Below are 20,891 nucleotides of genomic sequence, written 5' to 3' on the forward strand. Positions count from 1 at the left end.
CCCAGTGGTTTAGCGCCGCCTTCAGCCCAGGGCCTGATCCTTGAGTTCCGGGATCGAGTCCCACGTGGGGCTCCCTGCGTGGAGCCTGCTTCTCCCTCTGCCTCTCTCTCTCTTCCTGTGTCTGTCATGAATAAATAAATAAAATCTTTTAAAACAATAAAAAAATAGAAATCCTACTCAATTTCCTTTTATTTTTAAAGATTTTATTTACTTTTCCTGGTTAAAGATTTTTTAAAATTAATTTATTATTATTATTTTAATTGGAGTTCAACTTGCCAACATCTGGCTTGTCACCCAGCGCTCGTCCCGTCAAGTGCCCCCTCAGCGCCCGGCACCCGGTCACCCCCACCCCCGCCCCTGCCGCCGCCCCGTGTCCGCTTCCCAGGGTCCATCGGCTCATGACTGGGTTTTGGTCCCGCACTGGCCGTCCCTACCGCTGTGGGATGGGCTCCGGGACCGCGCGGCGCCCCTCACCACCCTCCGCGGGGCCGCAGCCTGAGGCAGAGCCGGGCGCCGCCCGCTTTTGCAGAGCCCGGAGCGACCTCCGCGGGGACCGACCGCCACGAAGCGGCCGCCACGTCAGGGCAACTTCACAAACCCGGGCGAGGGCGGGTGACGCAGAGCCGGCGGCCGCGGCGGGGTGGGGCCGGCGGCCAGACGACGAGGCGGACCTGCAGCCCGGGCGCCCCGCTCTGCGACGCCGCGGCCGGCGCCGGCGCCCGCCCGGCCCTCAGGGAGGCGGGGGAGCCGCGGAGGAGGCGGCGCCATCGCGAAGCCCGCGCCCCGCCCGCAGTCCGGGCCGGGGCTGGGCGGCGTCTGCGGAGGCTCCCTCGGCCCGGCCCAATCGGCCCGAGCCGCGCTGACACCCGGGCGGCCGCGGCGCGGAAAGGTGGAGGCGGCGGGCCGGGAGGCCGGAGCCCGGACGGCGATCGGCCATGGAGACCCGCTACAACCTGAAGAGTCCGGGTGAGCGGGGCGGCGGGCGGCGGGCGGCGGCCCTGGGCGGGCCGGGCAGGGCCGGCGCGACCCCCGGCTCCCGGGCCCGGCGCTGCGGTTCCCTCGCGTCCGCCGGCACTCGCCGCTCGGCTGCGGGCCTTGGCGCTCTACGCGAGACCGCCGCCTGCCGGGCTGGTGCAGGCCGCAGGGCGGGCGCCCGCCGCCGACCCCGGGGACCGGCCGCTTCCCCGCGGCGCCCGGACTCTCCCTCCCGTCATCGCGGGCCGCCTAGTGCTGGGCCCTGGGCTCCTCGCCAAGAGCAGGTGTCACGGGGATGTCCGTGGGCGGCAGCCTGCCCCTGCGGTCCCGGAGCACAGACCGTCGCTGTCCCCTCGCCGCCGCCACGGGACTTTTATTCGCTGTTTGACTCACTTGGCGTGTGAGGACCGGTTTGTTTGAATTTCCCGTTTGCGGCGTTTGGGGCGACTGGGATTACAGACATCAAGAAATGCTCTGTTGGAAACCAACGAACCAGCGGGCTCAGAAAACTAGTTAGATGAGCCGTGTACTCTGGGGCTAACCATGATTTTTTTTTTTAAATTTATTTATTCATGAGAGACACAGAGCGCGCGCGCGAGAGGCAGAGACACAGGCAGAGGGAGAAGCAGGCTCCGCGCAGGGAGCCCGACGTGGGACTCGATCCCGGTTTCCAGGATCACGCCCTGGGCGGAAGGCGGCACGAAACCGCTGAGCCACCCGGGCTGCCCCTAAGCATGGTTTTTGCCGTGACGACTAACATGATGATAGATCTCGATGTTCCGTCATAGAGACTTCCTGTGGTTAGTGCCCCAGCTTCATTCACATAGCAGCCCGAACAATCCCAGCCTCAAGCTCTTCTCTGGTGCCTTATAAACATGCAAGAAAAGTTAAGCCACTCTCTCCTGTTAAGGCAGGCTGGAAATAAACCACTAGGTTTTGTAAGTGGTATTCATTTTATCTGCACCTTGATAAGTTTGTCAGGAGGGAGAAACTCCGCAGTTCAGCTCTAAATGGTAATCCTAGAATATTAGTGATGGTTTGAGCACATATTGCTGCTGCTTTATGTCTTCCTTCCAAGGAAGCGTCTTTTCCGTATTTTCCGTAGGAATCAGCAAGATTAGCATCCCGATGGAATAGAGCTGACACTGCGAATCTTTGATCTTTAAGAAATACTTAATGTGTAGGAACTCCAGAAAAGTCTGGGGATATTGATCGAACAGAGTGTTGTTAACTTGAGTGCTGTCGGGCTGAGAAATAGTCTTAGCTGACCAAGTGTGTAGAATGGATCATAATATTTGAGGGTGCATGGACTGCTTTAAAAATCTGGTGAAGGCTTTGGGCTTTCCAAGAAATGCATTCATATAATTTCTCTTAAGAACCCCCAGGGGGAAAAAAGGAGAGTAAAAGAAGAAAGGGGGAAAGAAAACTTTCGCTTTTAGATTAGATGGTAGGATGCTTAAATTGTTTAGATTTTCATAGATTTAAATGAAACTATGTGGGTAAACATGTATGGTGACTCCTTAGAGGTCACATGATACCAAGTTCCTTAGGACAGCTGAGGGACTTAGTGGAGTGTCCAGAGAATAATGCAAATAAAAATAATAGTGCAGTCTCTGGAACGGACAACTGGTGGGTCCCAAGACGTTGTTAAGAGCACATAGCTCACTTTCGATAGGTCATCAGACCTGAGGTTATGAGAAACTTTTAAAATTCTCCAGAATTTTGTGCATTTCCAAAGTATAGGATCTACCAGCTGGCTGAGCTTTGGCCGACATGCCATGTTTATAAATTGCTTCCTCTTTTTTGGTATCATTTCCTCAAAGGTGGTGTTGCTGTTCTATACGAGATGATTTTTAAAAATCTTTTTTGTTTGTTTGCTTTGTTGTATGGATCATTTCGAGTTCATAGTGAAGGTGAATTAGATGACATATGGGATGCACTAGAAATGCTAGGAGGCACGATGAAAATGCTTCCTTCCTTTGTTTTATTTTCAGTGCTGTGATATTTTTGGAGCAATGCATATGTGGAAAAAAGTGGTTAAAAGCACTGCACAATGTAAGAGATATAACCCTTTCTCTCTAATGTGGAATTGTCTTAGAGGTATGGATGGTTCAATTAAGAGAATACCCATAACTGGTTAAGGGCCAGTGTGCTAGCATGTGGATGGTAATTTGTTCATTTTGTAAGTGGGAAAACTTAATTTTTTGTGACTTTTCTGGAATGGACTTGTGGCGATGGGCAGAGAGCTCTGTAGAGAGCCACCTCATAAGCCTCTGACTTAGCCTCTCAATAGTTGCACTGCATCAAGCTCCCTGGTCCCTTTTTGGGTCTGCTCTGGCCAAGGCAGTAGGGTCTCACAGTACAAAGTAGGGAGACCCATGTGTAAAGGATCTCTTGTGGCAGCTTTCTCCAGAAGGGGCCTATTGGTAAGTTTAGCAGGTGATTGGTATGTAAGAAACGAGTGCAAAGGATCCTACTATCTCCACCAAAAACCTGGGAGCTTCTCCTACCCATGCCCTTAGTATGAATTTCCCACAGACTGAAAAAAATCTCTAGAAGGTAATAAACTGAACTCATCAATTTATTCTCCTCCCCCAAACTTGCACCCCATCCCTTATTCCAGGGGTTAATAGCAACTAGGTACTTGGAGGAATCATCTTTGATCTCTTGGTCTACTCCTTTACTTCACCTCCTAGCCAGGAACAAACACACACACACGCACACGCACATACACAGGCATTCTCACATGGTACCAGTCCACACAATAAGTATTTATCTATTCAGTCACTATTGTCACCAGATCCAATAAAACAAAATAAAACAAAACTGATTAGATCACTCCTCATACTGAAAAATTTTCAGGAGCTTTCTCATACCTAAGGATAAAGTTCAAAGTAAAGTGTTTAGCTTGACCTACAGGGCTGCTCATTATTTGATCCTTGCCTTTCTCACCAACCTAGTTTCCCACAACTGCTCCTTTGCCTTTTTTTTTTCTCCTTTGCGTTTTTGCCATGTGTCCATTTTTCCAAGTGACTTTCTAGATGGAGCAACTCTTCTCACCTGTATGCCCTGATATATTTTTTAAAGATTTTATGTATTTATTCATGAGAGACAGAGAGAGAGAGAGAGAGAGTCAGAGACACAGGCAGAGGGAGAGGCAGGCTCCATGCAGAGGGCCTTGATCCCAGGTCTCCAGATCACACCCTGGGGTGAAGGCAGCGCTAAACCACTGAGCTACCCGGGCTGCCCTATGTATGCCCTGATAAAGACCTGTTTGGAATCTCTGCTTGGAATGGCTTCCCTTTAATCCATCTGAAATTCCTATTCTTCAAGCTTCTTTAAGGTTCAGCCTTGTTTAGCTGACCACTATGTAGACTATAAGGTAGTCCCTGTATTTGTACATATGTCGTGTTTGTATTATAATTGTTTTCATATCTTTCTCACTCTGAGCTATTTGAAGGCAAGAAGCAGGTCTTGGTTATTCTTCTGTCTGCATCACTCAGACATTCTTTAAATGTTGAATGGATACCTTTGTAGGGTCATTTGGGGCAGAAACACTAGTCCTTAAACATTTGCTTAAAGGCCTTCACTATGGGAGCAGGAAGAGGCACTTGGGGAGCAAACATTGGATTCATGTCCTCAAAATACCTGATCCTGCGTCCTATCTATGCTTTGGAGATTGATTATTTTAAGATATTTGCTTTCCAAGAGAAATTAGATCCATGAGAGACAGCAGCCTGTAAAAGATCTCTTTATCTAGAGCTTTGTCTCCAAAGCCCAGTGTAAGCCTGGTGTGGTGGAGCCTGGACATGGGAGATGCTTGGGCCCAAGGAGCCTAGAGCTTGGATCTAGAGTGATTATGTGGCCTCCATAGAAAAGAACAAGAGCAGGCATGCAGGTGCTCCCCACCTCTTTCCCTTCCCTGGCACATCTTATCTCACCATGGTAGAAGAATTTCTTGAATAATCTTGCAAAGATAAGAGAGCAGTTGATCAGAAGAAGTTTTCTAACTATGTGATAGCAAGAGATGAAGTATCAGGAGTGGCAGATTATGCACTAGCCCCGGTTGCCAGGCAGTATTTTGAAACTTGACTGTTCCATAGCAGTAATATTTCTCCTTGGGAACCAGAGAGCCATGCTATGAAGCCAACTGCATATGTTCGTTGCTTGGTTTTGAACCAAGGAGAGAGCCTTATATCCCAATCTATTTCTGACTTTAGTAACTTGTGATCATGGAAGGGGGAGGGAGAAAGGAGAATTATATGAAGAAATCATTGACTCCCATTCACTAGGTACAAACATTGAAGAAGAATAAAATTATGTGATTTATTTAAGGATTTAGAGCCAGAAGTTTGATGCAGCTCTAATTTGGAGTCCATATTTTTTTGCACTACGGTATTTGTAATATATGTAAATGTAGGGAAAAAATTATGAAAATACTAAACTAATATTACCTACTATTTGACTGTATGGCCTGTTATGGCTATATCAGCTAGTAAAATCAGCATGCTTAGTTGTTGAGCAAATGATTGTTCCTTTAAATACATTCTTAAATCAATTCTGACCCTTTCTTACATCTCTCATAATATTGAGGTACTACTGGGTGTTTATTTTCTTCTCTCCTATTGAACTGAGCTGAGTGGGAGAGAGGCAGAGAAAATGTGGTAAGGGTATGGAATGACATAAAATCTGACTTCTTCAGCTTATTCAGCCAACTGTTGAGGAATGAAGGAAAAACAATCTCCGTGGCATCTTTGGTTGCCAACAGCAGCCAAATAAATTAACTTCATGACAGATTCCAAAATTTAATTTAAGTCTAATATTAATTTGAAAGAATGATATTTTTGTGTGGCTCTAAACCAGAGTTTTTCCATCTTTGTTCCATGGGACGCTTCCATAGACTATGGTCGAAAGGGGTCAACAGCCCTTCCATGCTGGCTTCTTTTTCTTTTTTTTTTTTTAATTTAAGATTTTATTTATTTATTCATGAGAGACACAAAGAGTGAGGCAGAGACACAGGCAGAGGGAGAAGCAGGCCCCATGTAGGGAGCCCCATGTGGGACTGGGTTGAAGGAGGCGTTAAACCGCTGAGCCACCCGGGGCTGCCCCATGCTGGTTTCTTCAATCAGAGCAGCTCTGTTACCTCTTTTACACACTGAGGTTCTCATGAAGCTTTTTTTTTTAACAAAGGATTTTATCTTATTGTCAGATAAGTTTGAAAACCATTTTAATTAGATGCTTAGAGATTTTTGAGGGGATGATAGTAAAATTCAAGCAAACTAATATTTGAGTGCTTACTGTTTGCTAAGCCCTGAGGAGCCTGCAGTGAAGTAAATTGTTTAACAGGAAAGACCGGGGTTAAGTAATTACAGGTGAGATCAACTTTATAAAAGATAAAATACAGAGTGTTATGAGGGCTTCCAGCAAGGAGACTCAAACTAGTTTCTAGGGTAATGGCTTCCAAACTTGACAGACTATGAGAATAACTTGAAGTATTTCTGGTCTCCACTCCCCCTCCCAGGATTCCTCAAATTTTTATCTGTCCCAGTGGGAATCTCTAGTTATTCTGCAGGCGACCTTCCTGAGAAAGCTTATTATTTTTTCTTTAAGGATTTTAATTATTCATGAAAGACACAGAGAAAGAGGCAGAGACACAGGGCAGAGAGAGAAGCAAGGTCCATGCAGGGAACCCAAAGTGGGACTGGATTCCGGGACTCTGGGATCACGCCCTAGGCTGAAGGCAGGCGCTCAACCACTGACCCACCCAGGCGTCCCTCTGAAAAAGCTACTCTAAAGCCAGTCTAGATGATGAGATGGAGAGTGGGAGTAGGAACAGTATTGCAAGCTGAAGTACAAGAGTAGAAAATATATGTACATATTATTTTTAAAAATTTTCTTTTTTTTAAAGATTTATTTATTTATTTATTTATTCATTCATTCATTCATTCATTTATTTATTTGTGATAGACATAGAGAGAGAGAGGCAGAGACACAGGAAGAGGGAGAAGCAGGCTCCATGCCAGGAGCCTGACGTGGGACTTGATCCCGGGACTCCAGGATCGCGCCCTGGGCCAAAGGCAGGCGCAAAACCGCTGAACCACCCAGGGATCCCCTAAAAAGATTTTCTTTATTTATTCATGGGAGACATAGAGAGAGACAGAGACACAGGCAGAGAGAGAAGCAAGCTCCATTTAGGAAGCCTGATGTGGGACTTGATCCCGGCAGTACGGGATCACACTTTCAGTGAAAGGCAGACACTCAACCGCATAGCCACGCAGGCGTCCCCATATATGTACCTATTGAGACACATTTTCCCTCCATGCTCTGGACAGGAGGCTTTGTTCAATTCTTTGATTCCCCCACCACCTGCCCTAAGACTACAAGCTCCTTGGTAACCAAAACTATTTTATTTTGGTTATAGCTGTAACATCTAGTATGAACTTAATAAATATTTGATGTTCAAATACTTCCATCAAGTGAGCAAAGTCTGTGCCTCTAGAGACCTAGTTCAGTGCAGGAGATGGAAAAAAATTAGTAATTATGGAATAGGATAGTGACTTAACTTTTCCCCCCACTTAAGAACTCTTGATTAAAATGAAATTTTATGCAGAAGTCTGATACTTACTGAACTGTTTGGTTCTGTGTATGTAGGAGGTTTTCTCAGTTAACTTCTTTCCCCATAGCATTCCAATCTAAACTTCCATATATTTTACTTTTATTGTTTCCTCTGTGTATTCATACTCATGCATACTTCCTACTATCTTTTTTTTTTAAGATTTTATTTATTTATTCATGAGAGACACACACAGAGAAGCAGAGACATAGAGGGAGAAGCAGGGTCCACGCAGGGAGCCCGATGTGGTTGATCCTGGGACTCTGGGATCACACCCTGAGCCAAAGGCAGATGCTCAACCACTGAGCCACTCAGGCGTCCCCCTACTCTCTTTCTGAAGGATGTCAGTACCTGATCCCTTTTCTTTTCTGTCTGCTCTCAGGTTAGGTGCCACTTGATTACATACTTTTCTTATAGCACTTGTTGAACCACATCAGCTGATCCAGTAAGTCAGCTTTCCTCCCATCCCTGAGCTATCAACCTACCAGTTGATTTTCAAGCAGAGTTTTGGTGAGCCTTGGACTACCTGGTTTTTCCCTGGCTTTGCTCTCCTACACCAGTATCGTGACATTTTTTAGCACCCAAAACTTGAGGTGAAAGGGGCTGGGATCAAAGGATTGATCTTTGAGAGCCAATAGGTAAGGAAAGAGGGTACAGATACAGATAGGATTGTAGGTTGTGATAGGCTGTCAACAGTCATTTATCATGGAAGTAAAAGGCTTTGCCATTAACTCCAAGAGGTGGAAGAGAAGGTGAGGAGAAAACAGGTGTGAAATAGTCTTGGGGTACTAGTTGGAGTGGGCTGGTGAACTTACTAGAGAAACTGAGGAATATTAGGTAGCATTGTGTCCCAGTGGAGGTTGTAGACTATAATGGCATCAATGTTCCTGCTTCTGTGACTTCCCTCACCCTCCTTTCAGTAATACCCAGCTGTTTGGGTATAGGTACCAAATAAGAAGATGGTGGGGTTGGGTCAGCTAGAATTGAATTTTATTAGGGATTGTGAGAAAAGAACTCCTAAGAGCCAAGTGTGTGGATAAAGAGAGAAGCAAATATAGGTGTAGGTGAGCACAGGAAGTTATGGCGTCAGTGGATTGAAAGTTTTAAGTTGAGTCATTTCTTTTTTTTTTTTAAGATTTTTATTATTTATTTATTCATGTGAGACAGAGACAGAGAGAGAGAGACAGAGACAGAGACAGAGACAGAGACACAGGCAGAAGGAGAAGCAGGCTCCATGCAGGGAGCCCAACATGGGACTCAATCCTGGGTCTCCAGGATCAGGCCCTGGGCTGAAGGCGGCGCCAAACTGCTGAGCCACCTGGGCTGCCCCAAGTTGAGTCATTTCAAAAAAGGAATTCAAGGGCACCTGGCTGGCTCAATCAGTAGAGCATGGGACTATTGATCTCAGGGTCATGAGCTCAAGTCCTACATTGGGCATAGAACTTACAAAAAAAAAAAAAAAAAAAAGCAATTCTGTTAGAACTGTGGCGTTTCAGTGACCTCTGGGGACCATTCCATTTAGATTAATGCCAGATGGTGGGTGGAAATTCCCAAAAGATGGAAGATATGGGGGAGTCTACTGTTCATAAACATGAATTACAGAGGGGCATGTTTTTGTTAAGATAGGCATTTTAACAAGATAGAGTTGGACTGCCTGTGTTAGAATTCCAGCTGTCATTTACTAGCTGTGTGACCTTGGACAAATTTCTCCATGTTTCCATTTCTTTGGAAAATGGGAATAAAAATAGTACCTATCTCATAGCATTGTTTTGGGAATTAGATGAATTAATGTTTGAGTGCTAGCACATAGGAAACATATGTAAGTACTTATTAAATAAAAATAGTACTGCCCTAAATATTTAATTTAATATATAATTCTTTTAATGCCTACCTGCCATGTCCTTCCCTTCTCCAATTATTACTGTTATCTCATAATTAAACTTTTATCATATACTCAGTTGAACTAGTCCTCTACACATTTTTTATTGAAGTAGGAACTTTTTCATTAGGTTTGTAAATCTGTACTAATGTCTTGGTAAAATGTATTTTAAATGTCTCTATCTTATAAATTTTATTTTAGCTGTTAAGCGTTTAATGAAAGAAGCAGCAGAATTGAAGGATCCAACAGATCATTACCATGCACAGCCATTAGAGGTTAGTTTCCATCTTTTACATCTGGATTTTAATACCTTAATATTTTAAATGAATTCCTTAAATTGTTTTTTCATTGCTTTGAGTCATTACAGATGTGTTTGATATGGTTTATTGATATATTTTACTCCCTGTATTTTCTTAGTACTTATTCCATTAGCCATTCAGAATCTCACTTTTTTTTTTTTTAAGATTTTATTTATTTATTCATGAGAGACACAGAGAGAGAGGCAGAGACACAGGCAGAGGGAGAAGCAGGTTCCATGCAGGAAGCCCGATGTGGGACTCATTCCCGGGACTACAGGATCATGCCCTTGAGCCAAAGGCAGACGCTCAACCACTGAGCCACCCTGGCGTCCCAAGAATCTGACATTTTAGAAACAAATTTCCAGTCTCTATAAAATGGTCTTAAATGCTAAGGTTTTTAGTTTTAGGTTGTAAGTATGAGGGAGAGAGGGGTAATGGAAAGAACCCCAAGCTCTATAGTTTGGAAGACCTGGCCCCTTGAAGGGACCTCTGCAGCTAGTTTGGGCTTCTTGTACAAACATCTCTGTTTCTTTTCAGTCTTCTCATCTGTCGGAGAGGATATTTAAATGTGTTCAGTCTGGTTTCCATGATAATGAGAATAAAATATAATAAAGTGCAAATATTTTGTACACTGTAAACTGTAAAATACTTGGGGACTCTAAGATGATGATAGTATATTTATTAATATTACTGACTAATGAATAAGCTCTTGAGCATCTATAAGGGATGATTTTTTTTTTTTTAAGATTTTTTATTTAGTTATTCATAGAGACAGAGAAAGAGGGGCAGAGACACAGGCAGAGGGAGAAGCAGTGTCCACTCAGGGAGCCTGATGTGTGACTTGATCCCGAGTCCCCAGGATCACACCCTGGGCTGAAGGCAGTGCTAAACCACTGCGCCACCAGGGCTGCCCTGAGGGATGATTTTTTTTTTTTTTTTTTTTTGGTGAGGGATGATTTTTTAAGGTTTGTTAAAATAATACACATTTACAGCAATTATTTGATTATATAATAACTTAGCTTAATTAAATATGTAATCTAATTTAACTTAGCTTAATTATGTAATGTAATTTATGAATATATAACAATGCTCAGCTGTTTTTAAATGTATTTGTTTAAAAAAGCTTTTAGGGGCACCTGGGTGAGTCAGTCAGTTGAGCATTTGCCTTCCACTCAGGTCATGATCCCAGGGTCCTGGGATCTAGCCCTCTACTGGGCTCCTTGCTTAGTGGGGAGCCTCCTTCTCTCTTTCCCCTCTGCCTGCAGCTCTCCCTGCTTGTGCTCTCTCTATCAAATAAATAAATAAAATCTTAAAAAAAAAAAAAAGATTTTAACTCTTGTGGGACATGAAAACTAGATCAGATAGCTTTTATTTATAACTTTTTTTTAAAAAAAGATTTTATTTATTTATTCATGCAAGACACACAGAGAGAGAGGCAGAGACACAGGCAGAAGGAGAAGCAGGCTCCATGCAGGGAGCCTGACACGGGACTCCATCCCGAGTCTCCAGGATCATGCCCTGGGCTGAAGGCGGCACCAAACTGCTGAGCCACTGGGGCTGCCCTTATTTATAACTTTTATACTTGAGTTATTTTGTGCATTAGAAACTATTCTAGTAATAATTTGAAACATTTAATTTTTCTCACCCAGGAATATTTCTGGTACTCATTAATAAAGATGATCAAATGTTTTAATGTTATTGATTCCTTACTGGTTATTGTTTCTGTGCAGGATAACCTTTTTGAATGGCACTTCACAGTTAGAGGGCCCCCAGATTCTGATTTTGATGGAGGAGTTTATCATGGACGAATAGTACTGCCCCCAGAATATCCCATGAAACCACCAAGCATTATTCTTTTAACGGTAAGGATTCTTGGCAATTTAGAATGCTTGTCATTTAACTCCTCATGGTGACTGCAAAGCATGGTTAGCATACTCATTTTCATTAAGAAATAAAGCAGAACATTGCTATAACTTTGTCACTGGGGACCAAGATTTGATAGTACAATTCTTTTCCCCGAAAATAATTCCTAGGAATTGTCAATGCTAATGGATGCACAGATGCCATAGTATGGTTGATAGGATTCAATGAATTAGTGGATACAAAGTGCTAGGGACAGTGTCTGGCACTTGGTAAGTACCAGGAAAGGGTAGTTAATGTTACTATATCTCTTAATCACATCATCACCTTCAACTTTTCACTTTAAACTCTTTTCCTCAGTTTCCTCATTTTTACATAGAGCTCTGAAAATAAAAACTGTCCCAGAGTCTTCAATAAATGTTAGTTATATTATTACTCTTTATATCTTCGAATTTCTCTCTTCACATATTTTATCTCCATGTAGGGAAAACTTTTGATCCAGTTTTCTCTTTATTTTTCCTGGGATGTTGTTCCTTCAGAGTAAATTCCTCTCTTAGTAAGTTCTTCTTCCCTCATTTCCTTTCATTTGCAAGAATGGCTAATTATCCCTAACCTTGAGAAAAGCAAAACCAAACACAAAAGCCTTTCTGGATCTCTCCTTTCTCTTTAAGCTATTGTCCTACTTTCTCTTTGATAACTTCAAGACATCCTTCCTCTAGCTTAGCCTGTTGTAGTCTGGTTTCTCCAGGCTTACTGCACCAGTCTCAGAGACCAGCTTGACAGTTCCCACTGCCTCTTCTCAGTCCTCATCCCAGACCATATAAGTTAAACATCTGATACACATGAGTAGCAAACGGTGAAATGGAAGGTATTCATCAATATTCGACTAAAGCTGCTTTTACCCATGTGTGGTACAGTGGAAAGAGCGTTAATTTCAAAGCCAACAGACCTGGATTCTGACCACTGCTCTTTCCATTATACCAGGCAGGTTACTTAATCTTTTTGAGGTTCAGTTTTCTCATCTGTTAAGGGTTGTGTATGGCAAATATATTCACAATATAAAGTTCCTAGGACATAACATTTTCTGCTTAACAAATACTAGGTGATGTTGTGAATTGTTAATGCCAGCAGTAGGGTAAGAGTAGGGTCTTGGAGGGGGCCCTCCTGTATTAGGAGTCACTTTTTAGTTGCTTGACATTGGAGAGAACCAGGTGGTTCAGGGGATGGGGCTGGTGTATGGGGAAACCAGGGGTGGGTGGTAGGGAGGGTAGTTGGGGCAGCAGCTGTTAACAAATACAGAAATATTTCAGTAGTTAACTGATGTATGGTTATGGTTAGCACACTGCCTTCCTGATTTTCAGTATTTGATCTTTCTGATTCACTTCTCTCTTTTGGAAAGCCTTCTCCAATCTTCATTCAGCAAATATTTACTAAACATATGTCATGAACCATGGGGCTCAATCAGTTAAGCATCTGATTCTTGATTTCAGCTCAGATCATGATCTCAGGGTTCGTGATACTGAGCTCTGCATAGGGCTCCACGTTCAGTGCAGTCTGCCTGTCCCTCTTCTTCCCCCTATGCCTCTCCCTGCTCTCTCTCTCTCTCCTCTCTCTCAAAATGAATAAATAAAATTTTAAAAAAATATAGGTCATGACCTTGTAGGTGTGGCAGGGAATAATAACTCAAGTTCTCTGGCTATGTGGAGCTTATATTCTAACTTCATGTCTCTTCTTTGCCCATCCCCATGAGTATGGATATTCTGTAAGTTCAGATATCAGCTGTTTTTTCTTACGCCTGTTGAGATGGCTTCACTGGTCACCTCTGTGAAGTCAGATACCAAACACATGTATCTTCTTCTGACATCAGCGTGTCTGTATTTCTGTCTTTCTGCTGTGTATCATCAGTAGCTCTTCTACCAAGACAACAGATCCATGTCCAAAATGGAAATCATTACCTCTGATCTGCCTCTTTTGTATTCTTGTCTTATGAAATTGCATCATCCGTATGAAAATCACTCCTGTCTCAGAGCCTTCTGCAGCAGTATCTAGTTAGGTGACACCAAGTCCTCTGGTTTTTCCTAGCCTCTGCATGTCTTCTCTTTTAGATCTTTCACAGAGCCTAGCACAGTATTATACTCAGAGGAGGATATCAGGACATCATTATATGTCAGTTATTTAGATTTTAGATTTCAGTTATATAACTCAGTTTTAGAAAGGTGCTACAACTTCTAAAAACAGCATATATTTTACAAGTATTTGTGGAGTGTCTAAAAAAGGACAAAAATCTATGTCCCTTTGGAGATTATGTTCTTTTAAAGCTTTCTTTTAAAATTATTTATTTATAAAATATATTTATATTTATAAAATATAAAACATTACATATATATTTTTTAAAATGCCTTATTTATTCTAAGGCTAATGGACGATTTGAAGTAGGCAAGAAGATCTGTTTGAGCATCTCAGGACATCATCCTGAAACTTGGCAGCCTTCATGGAGTAGTGAGTATTAATTTAAAGTGAATATAAATCTTCTGTAATTCTAATTAACTCATAATTATAAAGTATAACACCCTCTTGAGACTGAAGCTGTTTGGGGTAATTAATTTGATGTTACTGAATAAAGAATAAAAATTCTTGCCTTGTCTCAATTTTTACCATCATTTTAACACAACCACCTTACCTGTACCTTTTTAGTAAAAGCCCATGCGTCTTGTTTTCTTCTTCCAGAGTAAACCCAGTTCCTTTTACAAAACAACTTAGATTGATGTTTACCTTTTATTTCAGTAAGAACAGCGTTACTAGCCATCATTGGGTTTATGCCAACAAAAGGAGAGGGAGCCATAGGTTCTCTAGATTACACACCAGAGGAAAGAAGAGCACTTGCCAAAAAGTAAGTTTTGCATTTCATTCTTTGTTAAGATTTAAATACTATTCTGGGTAATGGCTGTTAGGAGATGGGCTCAGTCTCTTTGTGAGTTACCTTGGTTACAGGATCTAGTCTAGTTGTGCTATTTTAGAATTTCATTTGTAGCAGTTTACTATCCAGGGGTGACCAGAGTCTAAAGAATTGGTTTCATACTGTCTAGTTTTAGAAAGTACTTGGTAATAGCAACGTATCTTCTAAAAGAAGATATCTATTCTGGTCATTTGTCTCTAATTGGGCAGAATTACAGATAGAAAAAGAAAAAAACCAAACCAACGCAATTGTTTATATGTAGCTTTCCATAAGATTGAAAACTTCATAGGGGCAGGGAGGAAGTCCACTTTACCCATCTTTGCATCTACAGTATCAGGCTCAAAGCAAATACTCAATAAATGATCCAGAATAAAATAAAGGAGATTTTCTTTATCAAGTTATGGTTTCTTAGTGGTATTGCCTTCTCATTTTCTTCAGATGCATTCTGTCTGTATAACCCAGATTAGTCACCAGATTCAGAGTAGCCTCTTCTTTGAGTAGTGCAAAGACTAATTCTCTCTCTCTCTCTCTCTTTTAAAGATTTTTATTTATTCAGGAGAGACACACAGAGAGGCAGAGACACAGGCAGAGGCTGAAGGCGGCGCTAAACTGCTGAGCCACCCAGGCTGTCCTCTCCTTTTTTTTTTTTTAAGACGAACTTCTTTCTAACCCAGTTTATTTTTTAATCAGTGTGCATAGGGAAGAGACCCTATAAGAAATCCTATCAAAAGGCTTTCCAATCCTAGAATACTAGTCCCAACCCTCAACAAATGTTAAAGATTCCAGAATTGCACTGAGTGAGGAGGAAGAGTATTTAAAAGTACTTACAGGGGGATCTCTGGGTGGCTCGGTGGTTTGGCACCTGCCTTTGGCCTGGGGCATGATCCTGGAGTCCCAGGATTAGGGGTCTCACGTCAGGCTCCCTGCATGGAGCCTGCTTCATGGCTCTGACTTGCCTTCTGGCACATGACTCTGTCTGTGTCTCTGTCTTTCTCTCTCTCTCTCTCTCTGTCTCTCATGAATAAAAAAATAAAATCTTTAAAAAAAAAAAAGTACTTACATTCTGTAATCCTTGATCTTCATCATTTTCCTGCTTGGACTCTGCTATCACCTCTCAGACATATTATGTTAATTAAATAACAGTATATCTTACTTAGAACAGCCCAGAACATGTCCTCTTTAGATGTTTGTTAAATCAAATAGATTTTAGTGTCTGAAAGATTTGATAGACTCTTGGATTTCATCAACAACTTTTCTTTATAAACCTTATTTCCAGGTTCTGGGGATATACCTTATACTGTAGCTGTTATTCACAAATTATATAATATGTACTCTGAATATATAGCATTTGCTTTTATTTGATTTTCTTTCTTGGCTTTCTGTCTTGATACTTTTATCCAGTTCATTTCATGTATAAGGAGAAAAAAGAACTTTGTTTTTTTGTTCTAGATTTACCAGTGTATATATTCTAGGTTATTTTGTTTTAAAGATTTTATTTATTCATCTGACAGAGAGAGAAAGAGCACAAGTAGGCAGAGCAGCAGGTGGAAGGAGAGGGAGAAACAGGCTCCCCTCTGAGCAGAAAGCCTCGACTGTGGGCTTGATTGACCCCAGGACCCCAGGGATCATGGCCCGAGCTGAAGGCAGACACCCAGCTAACTGAGCCACCCAGGTGCCCTTATGATAGAGGCTTTTTAAAAAACACGATTTTGCATTCATCCATGGTAGCATATTGTCCTGTGGATAAACTAATATATTAAAAATTAACCTTTCCCTTTAAGTCTCATGACTTCTCAGTTAAAGTGGACACATTTTAAAGCAAATAATTTGAATACAACTGACTTTCAAAAGGATATGGACAGCAGTGCTGCTTCTGGTGAAATAAAAATATTCATCAACAAGTACTAAGTTAATACGGCTTTTACATATATTTGTTCACATGAAGTTTTTTTTTTTTTTTAAAGATTTATTTATTTATTTATGATAGGCATAGAGAGAAAGAGAGGCAGAGATTCAGGAGGAGGGAGAAGCAGGCTCCATGCCGGGAGCCTGACGCAGGACTCGATCCCGGGACTCCAGGATCGCGCCCTGGGCCAAAGGCAGGCGCCAAACCGCTGAGCCACCCGGGGATCCCCTCACATGAAGTTTTTAAATAAATTTAAATAGCATGATCTTAAAGAACAAAGGCTTTTATTATGTTGAAGTGGAAGTACAATAAAATGATTTTTTTTAAAGTTCAGCAATGTAATGATGGATATTTTTATATGTTATAAATATTTACTTCCAGTCCTACAAATCCTCAGCACTCTTGTGGACTTTGGGACACTTTTGGCTATATCTGGAATACAAAAGGGAAAATGAAAACCTAGAAAAACAAATAAATCTTAGGAAGTAGTCTAGTTAACAGATTTATCTTGACTCTACTTAATATAATGAGTGATAAATTTCAGTCTTTGGATTTTATATGAGTTCTCTGTCTTTCAAGTTATACTGCTATTTATTTTTTTATTATGTTTTTCTAAGTTTTCTTAAAATTCTAGCTAGTTAACATACAGTGCAATATTAATTTGAGGTTTAGAACTTAGTGATTCACCACTTATATACAACATTTATATACGATATATATTTTGCTCATCACTAGTGCCCTCCTTAATCCTATTTACTGTTTAACACCCCCCATACATCACCCCCTACCCTCGCTCCTCCCCTCTACTAACCCTCAGTTTGTTCCCTGTAGTTAAGAGTCTTTCTTGGGATGCCTGGGTGGCTCAGAAGTTGAGCCTCTGCCTTTGGCTCAGGGCGTGATCCCAGAGTCTGGGGATCATTTCCTGCGTGGGGCTCCCTACATGGAGCCTGCTTCTCCCTCTGCCTGTGTCCCTGCCTCTGTGTGTGTGTGTGTGTGTGTGTGTGTCTCATGAATAAATAAATAAAATCTTTAAAAAAAAAAAAAGAGTCTGTTTCTTAGTTTTCCTCTCTCTTTTTCCTCCCCTTCTCTTGTTTGTTTCTTAAATTGCGCATGAGTGAAATCATACATTGTTTGTCTTTCTCTTATTTCATTTACCATAAGTTATACTGCTATTTAGATGAATAAGATTTGTGAATTTTTTCCCTAGAAATATCTGTAAATTCTATTTTTAATGGCCTCTTTACTAAAAAGTAATTTCAGCTAAAAAGTAATTCAAACTTTATAACGGACTTTTTTTCACAGGTTTAACATAGTTTTGTTATGTGATCTTGAGGACACTGTGGCTAGACATTCTATATATTTTGTTGTATAGATCTAAACTTAGTTTTCTTTAAAGAGTATGTTGGGAAAAAATGGAATCTAAGCCCTGATTTCTTAAAAAATTTAGATTTAAAAAAAATTGAGATATAATTGACACGAGTTTTTATTGTTGTTAAGTTTTATTTGAGTAATCTCTCCACCCAACATGGGGGTTGAACTCAACAACCCTGAGATTAAGAGTTGCATGCTCTTTTGACTGAGCCAGTCAAGCACCCCAACATGAGTTTCTTTTTCCTAATACCAACCTAACCTAACTTGTATATTTGTCTCAGAACTATAATATTGCTGTAATTGTCTAATTTATAGATGAATATGATATGGAATTTTCCAGTATTCTTTTATTTTAAATTGAATCATTCAGTATTTGAGTATCTTAAATTAACATTCAAGTATTTGATTTATACCTATCAAAAAATTATTTCCTACCAGATCACAAGATTTCTGTTGTGAGGGATGTGGCTGTGCCATGAAGGATGTCCTGTTGCCTTTAAAATCTGGAAGTGATTCAAGTCAAGCTGACCAAGAAGCCAAGGAACTGGCTAGACAAATCAGTTTTAAGGTACTCTAAATTTGTAAATGTAATTATGTAACCTTTTTGTTTACTGCCAAATTCTGGATAGAAAGTAAAGGCGATATAGTTTTGTGAAGTAAGATTTTACGAATAATTCTTTATTACGAAACTAATAATGTATGTTTAGAAAGGCATTACAGCATAGTGGTTAAGAGCTTGGACTCTAGTATGCCATGCTGGGGTTCAAATCTCAGCTTTGCTGTTTATTAGTTTTAGGACCTCAGACATACTACTTACCCACTCTGTGCCTTTTTCTCATCTGTAAATAACGTTACTTATCTTATAGGATTCTTAGGAGGATTGAGTTAATACCTAAGTGTATTGCATTTAGAACAGTCCCTGATACTTAATAAATTTTAACTCTTGTTATAGAAGATATAGTAATTTAGAAGAAAATCACAGTCATACATAATCCCATCCCCAAGAAATAACTGCTGTTAATATTTTAGCATATCTCCCTTATGTCCTTTTTCTCCACATATGTTTTACTCAAACATATAATTACTTTTGGAATTTAATTAGCTCTATAAAAAATGTCAACCTGCATTAAGCAGCAATGCTACTTCTCCCTCTTCACGTCTCAACATCCTGTCTGTCCTTTCATATCCAGTTCTTAGGAGAAATTTTTCCTTCTGTTCATTGTGTTGCCTGGAAGAGGAGGTGCTTAATAAGTATTTGTTATTTTCTTCCTTCTGAAAATTCCTATCATACTTAATATGCTTTTCTGAAAATTGTAGGGCCAGGTTTGTTTTATACATCAGAATTTTGGATTTTAGAAAATAACAAACACACACCATATTTTAGTACCCACAAATGGGATCTGGGGCAGTAATCCATAATCAAGTCTATTAATATTCCCTCAGCAAACCTGAGAATATCTACACTAATGTGGGATAAAGAGTATTAAAAACTTCACATGTCACACTTCATCTGGAAATTACAAAAAAACTTCATTTAGAATTGTGGATTATGAGCCACGGGTGTTAGTTTTGTCTCTCACCAAGTGATAGCTCCTTGAGAACAGGTTTTGTCTGTGCATCTTGAAATACCTAGCAGTTTTAGACACATGTGCACTTAATAGTTGATAGTAAATTAGCAAATAAAATAAGTCCAAGAGAGGATTAGTAGGTGTAGGTTCTTCTGTACATTTCCTATTTTAACACAGCTCTTGGGTGTACTTTTTTTACAGGCAGAAGTCAATTCATCTGGAAAGACTATTGCTGAGCCAGACTTAAACCACTCTTTTTCACTAACTGATTTACAGGATGATATACCTACAACATTCCAGGGTGCTACGGCCAGTACCTCGGTATGGCTCTTGTTTTCTACTATATGTATGTCTGTATCATTGTCATTTGCAATAGGAGGAGGAAATCTCTAGATGAAATATCTGAATATTTTGATTCTCCTGACAGTTGGATTCCAGCTCACCTCTCCCTCTAATGAATCATAGTATCTTAAGCAAATTATTCATACTTTTTGGGCCTTCTTGTTAAATGGGGTCCTATTGTCCCTCCAGAATTCTGTGATTTCTCTGAAAAGTTGGTTACAGTATAGCACTACACTCTGAATAAAATAAAACATACATAGTTTGGCCACTTCCTAAATAGGCACTGTTTCTTTGGCAGGTTTGTTAAGCTGCATTAAGTCACTCAATTAATAAAGGACTAGAGCCAAAGATTTGTCTCAGATCTGCTCTGCCCAATACTGTAGCCACTAGGCACATGTAGCTATCTAAATTTGTATTTAAGTTACTCAGAATTAAATTAAATTTAAAATTCAGTTCCTGAGTCATAGTGGTCACATTTCAAGTAATCCATAGCCACTTGTGGCTGTGGCTGCCATTTGGACAGCAGAGATACCGAATGTTATCATCTCAGAAAGTTCTATTGGACAGTGCTGCCTTGCACATAGTAAGTTGACTAATTGTTGAATAAGTTGAACCAATAACTAATTGTTGAATGAAAGATTAAATGAATACTATGTGTCTTGTTAGTTCTGCCCTGACCTATTGTCTAAGTATTGGTGGGTATAGATCATCAGAGATTGATTAAGAAAATGTGATGGATAGTCACTAAATAATTAGGATTCTGGGGGAAAAACATAGATTTCCTTTCTATATGTAAAAGAACAGATGTCTTTTGGTAACAGATTGGTTGAGTAGCTGCATCTTCTTTCCCCCCTCTTCAGTTTTAGAGAGGATTTTAAAGGGTCAGGAAAATTTAGATAGCTGGCCAATACAGATGTGCCTTTTCCTCAGGCATAACTTGCTATAAAGTGGGACTGCATAGTCCTGAGTGGTTGTTCTCTCCTTTTCAGAGAGTGAGATGGGTATAGAGAAGTAGGTTGGAGAGAGAAGGGGAAAGGGTACGCTGGAGGAAGTAGTTGGAGGACTGGAGATGGAGGTATAAGGAAAAAGTGTATGCTGAGAGTTAAATTGTTTTCACATGAT

At 40.9% G+C, this 20,891-nt stretch overlaps 1 protein-coding gene across 2 annotated transcripts in view; it reads left to right on the plus strand.

The window, feature by feature from the left end:
- Positions 1-798: 798 nt before the first annotated feature.
- UBE2J1 (ubiquitin conjugating enzyme E2 J1) overlaps positions 799-20,891 on the plus strand; it is a 28,534-nt gene continuing 8,441 nt past the window's right edge. Inside the window, exons 1-7 of one of the 2 annotated variants that reach the window (XM_041767877.1) lie at positions 799-966; positions 9,669-9,742; positions 11,497-11,628; positions 14,041-14,125; positions 14,411-14,516; positions 18,298-18,427; positions 19,629-19,748. In XM_041767877.1, the coding sequence (XP_041623811.1) occupies positions 936-966; positions 9,669-9,742; positions 11,497-11,628; positions 14,041-14,125; positions 14,411-14,516; positions 18,298-18,427; positions 19,629-19,748 (678 nt within the window). In that variant the 5' untranslated portion in view covers positions 799-935. The other variant, XM_041767882.1, reaches the window with a different exon arrangement.

This window comes from Vulpes lagopus, chromosome 1 (genome assembly GCF_018345385.1).
Source record: "Vulpes lagopus strain Blue_001 chromosome 1, ASM1834538v1, whole genome shotgun sequence".
Classification (NCBI taxonomy): domain Eukaryota; kingdom Metazoa; phylum Chordata; class Mammalia; order Carnivora; family Canidae; genus Vulpes; species Vulpes lagopus.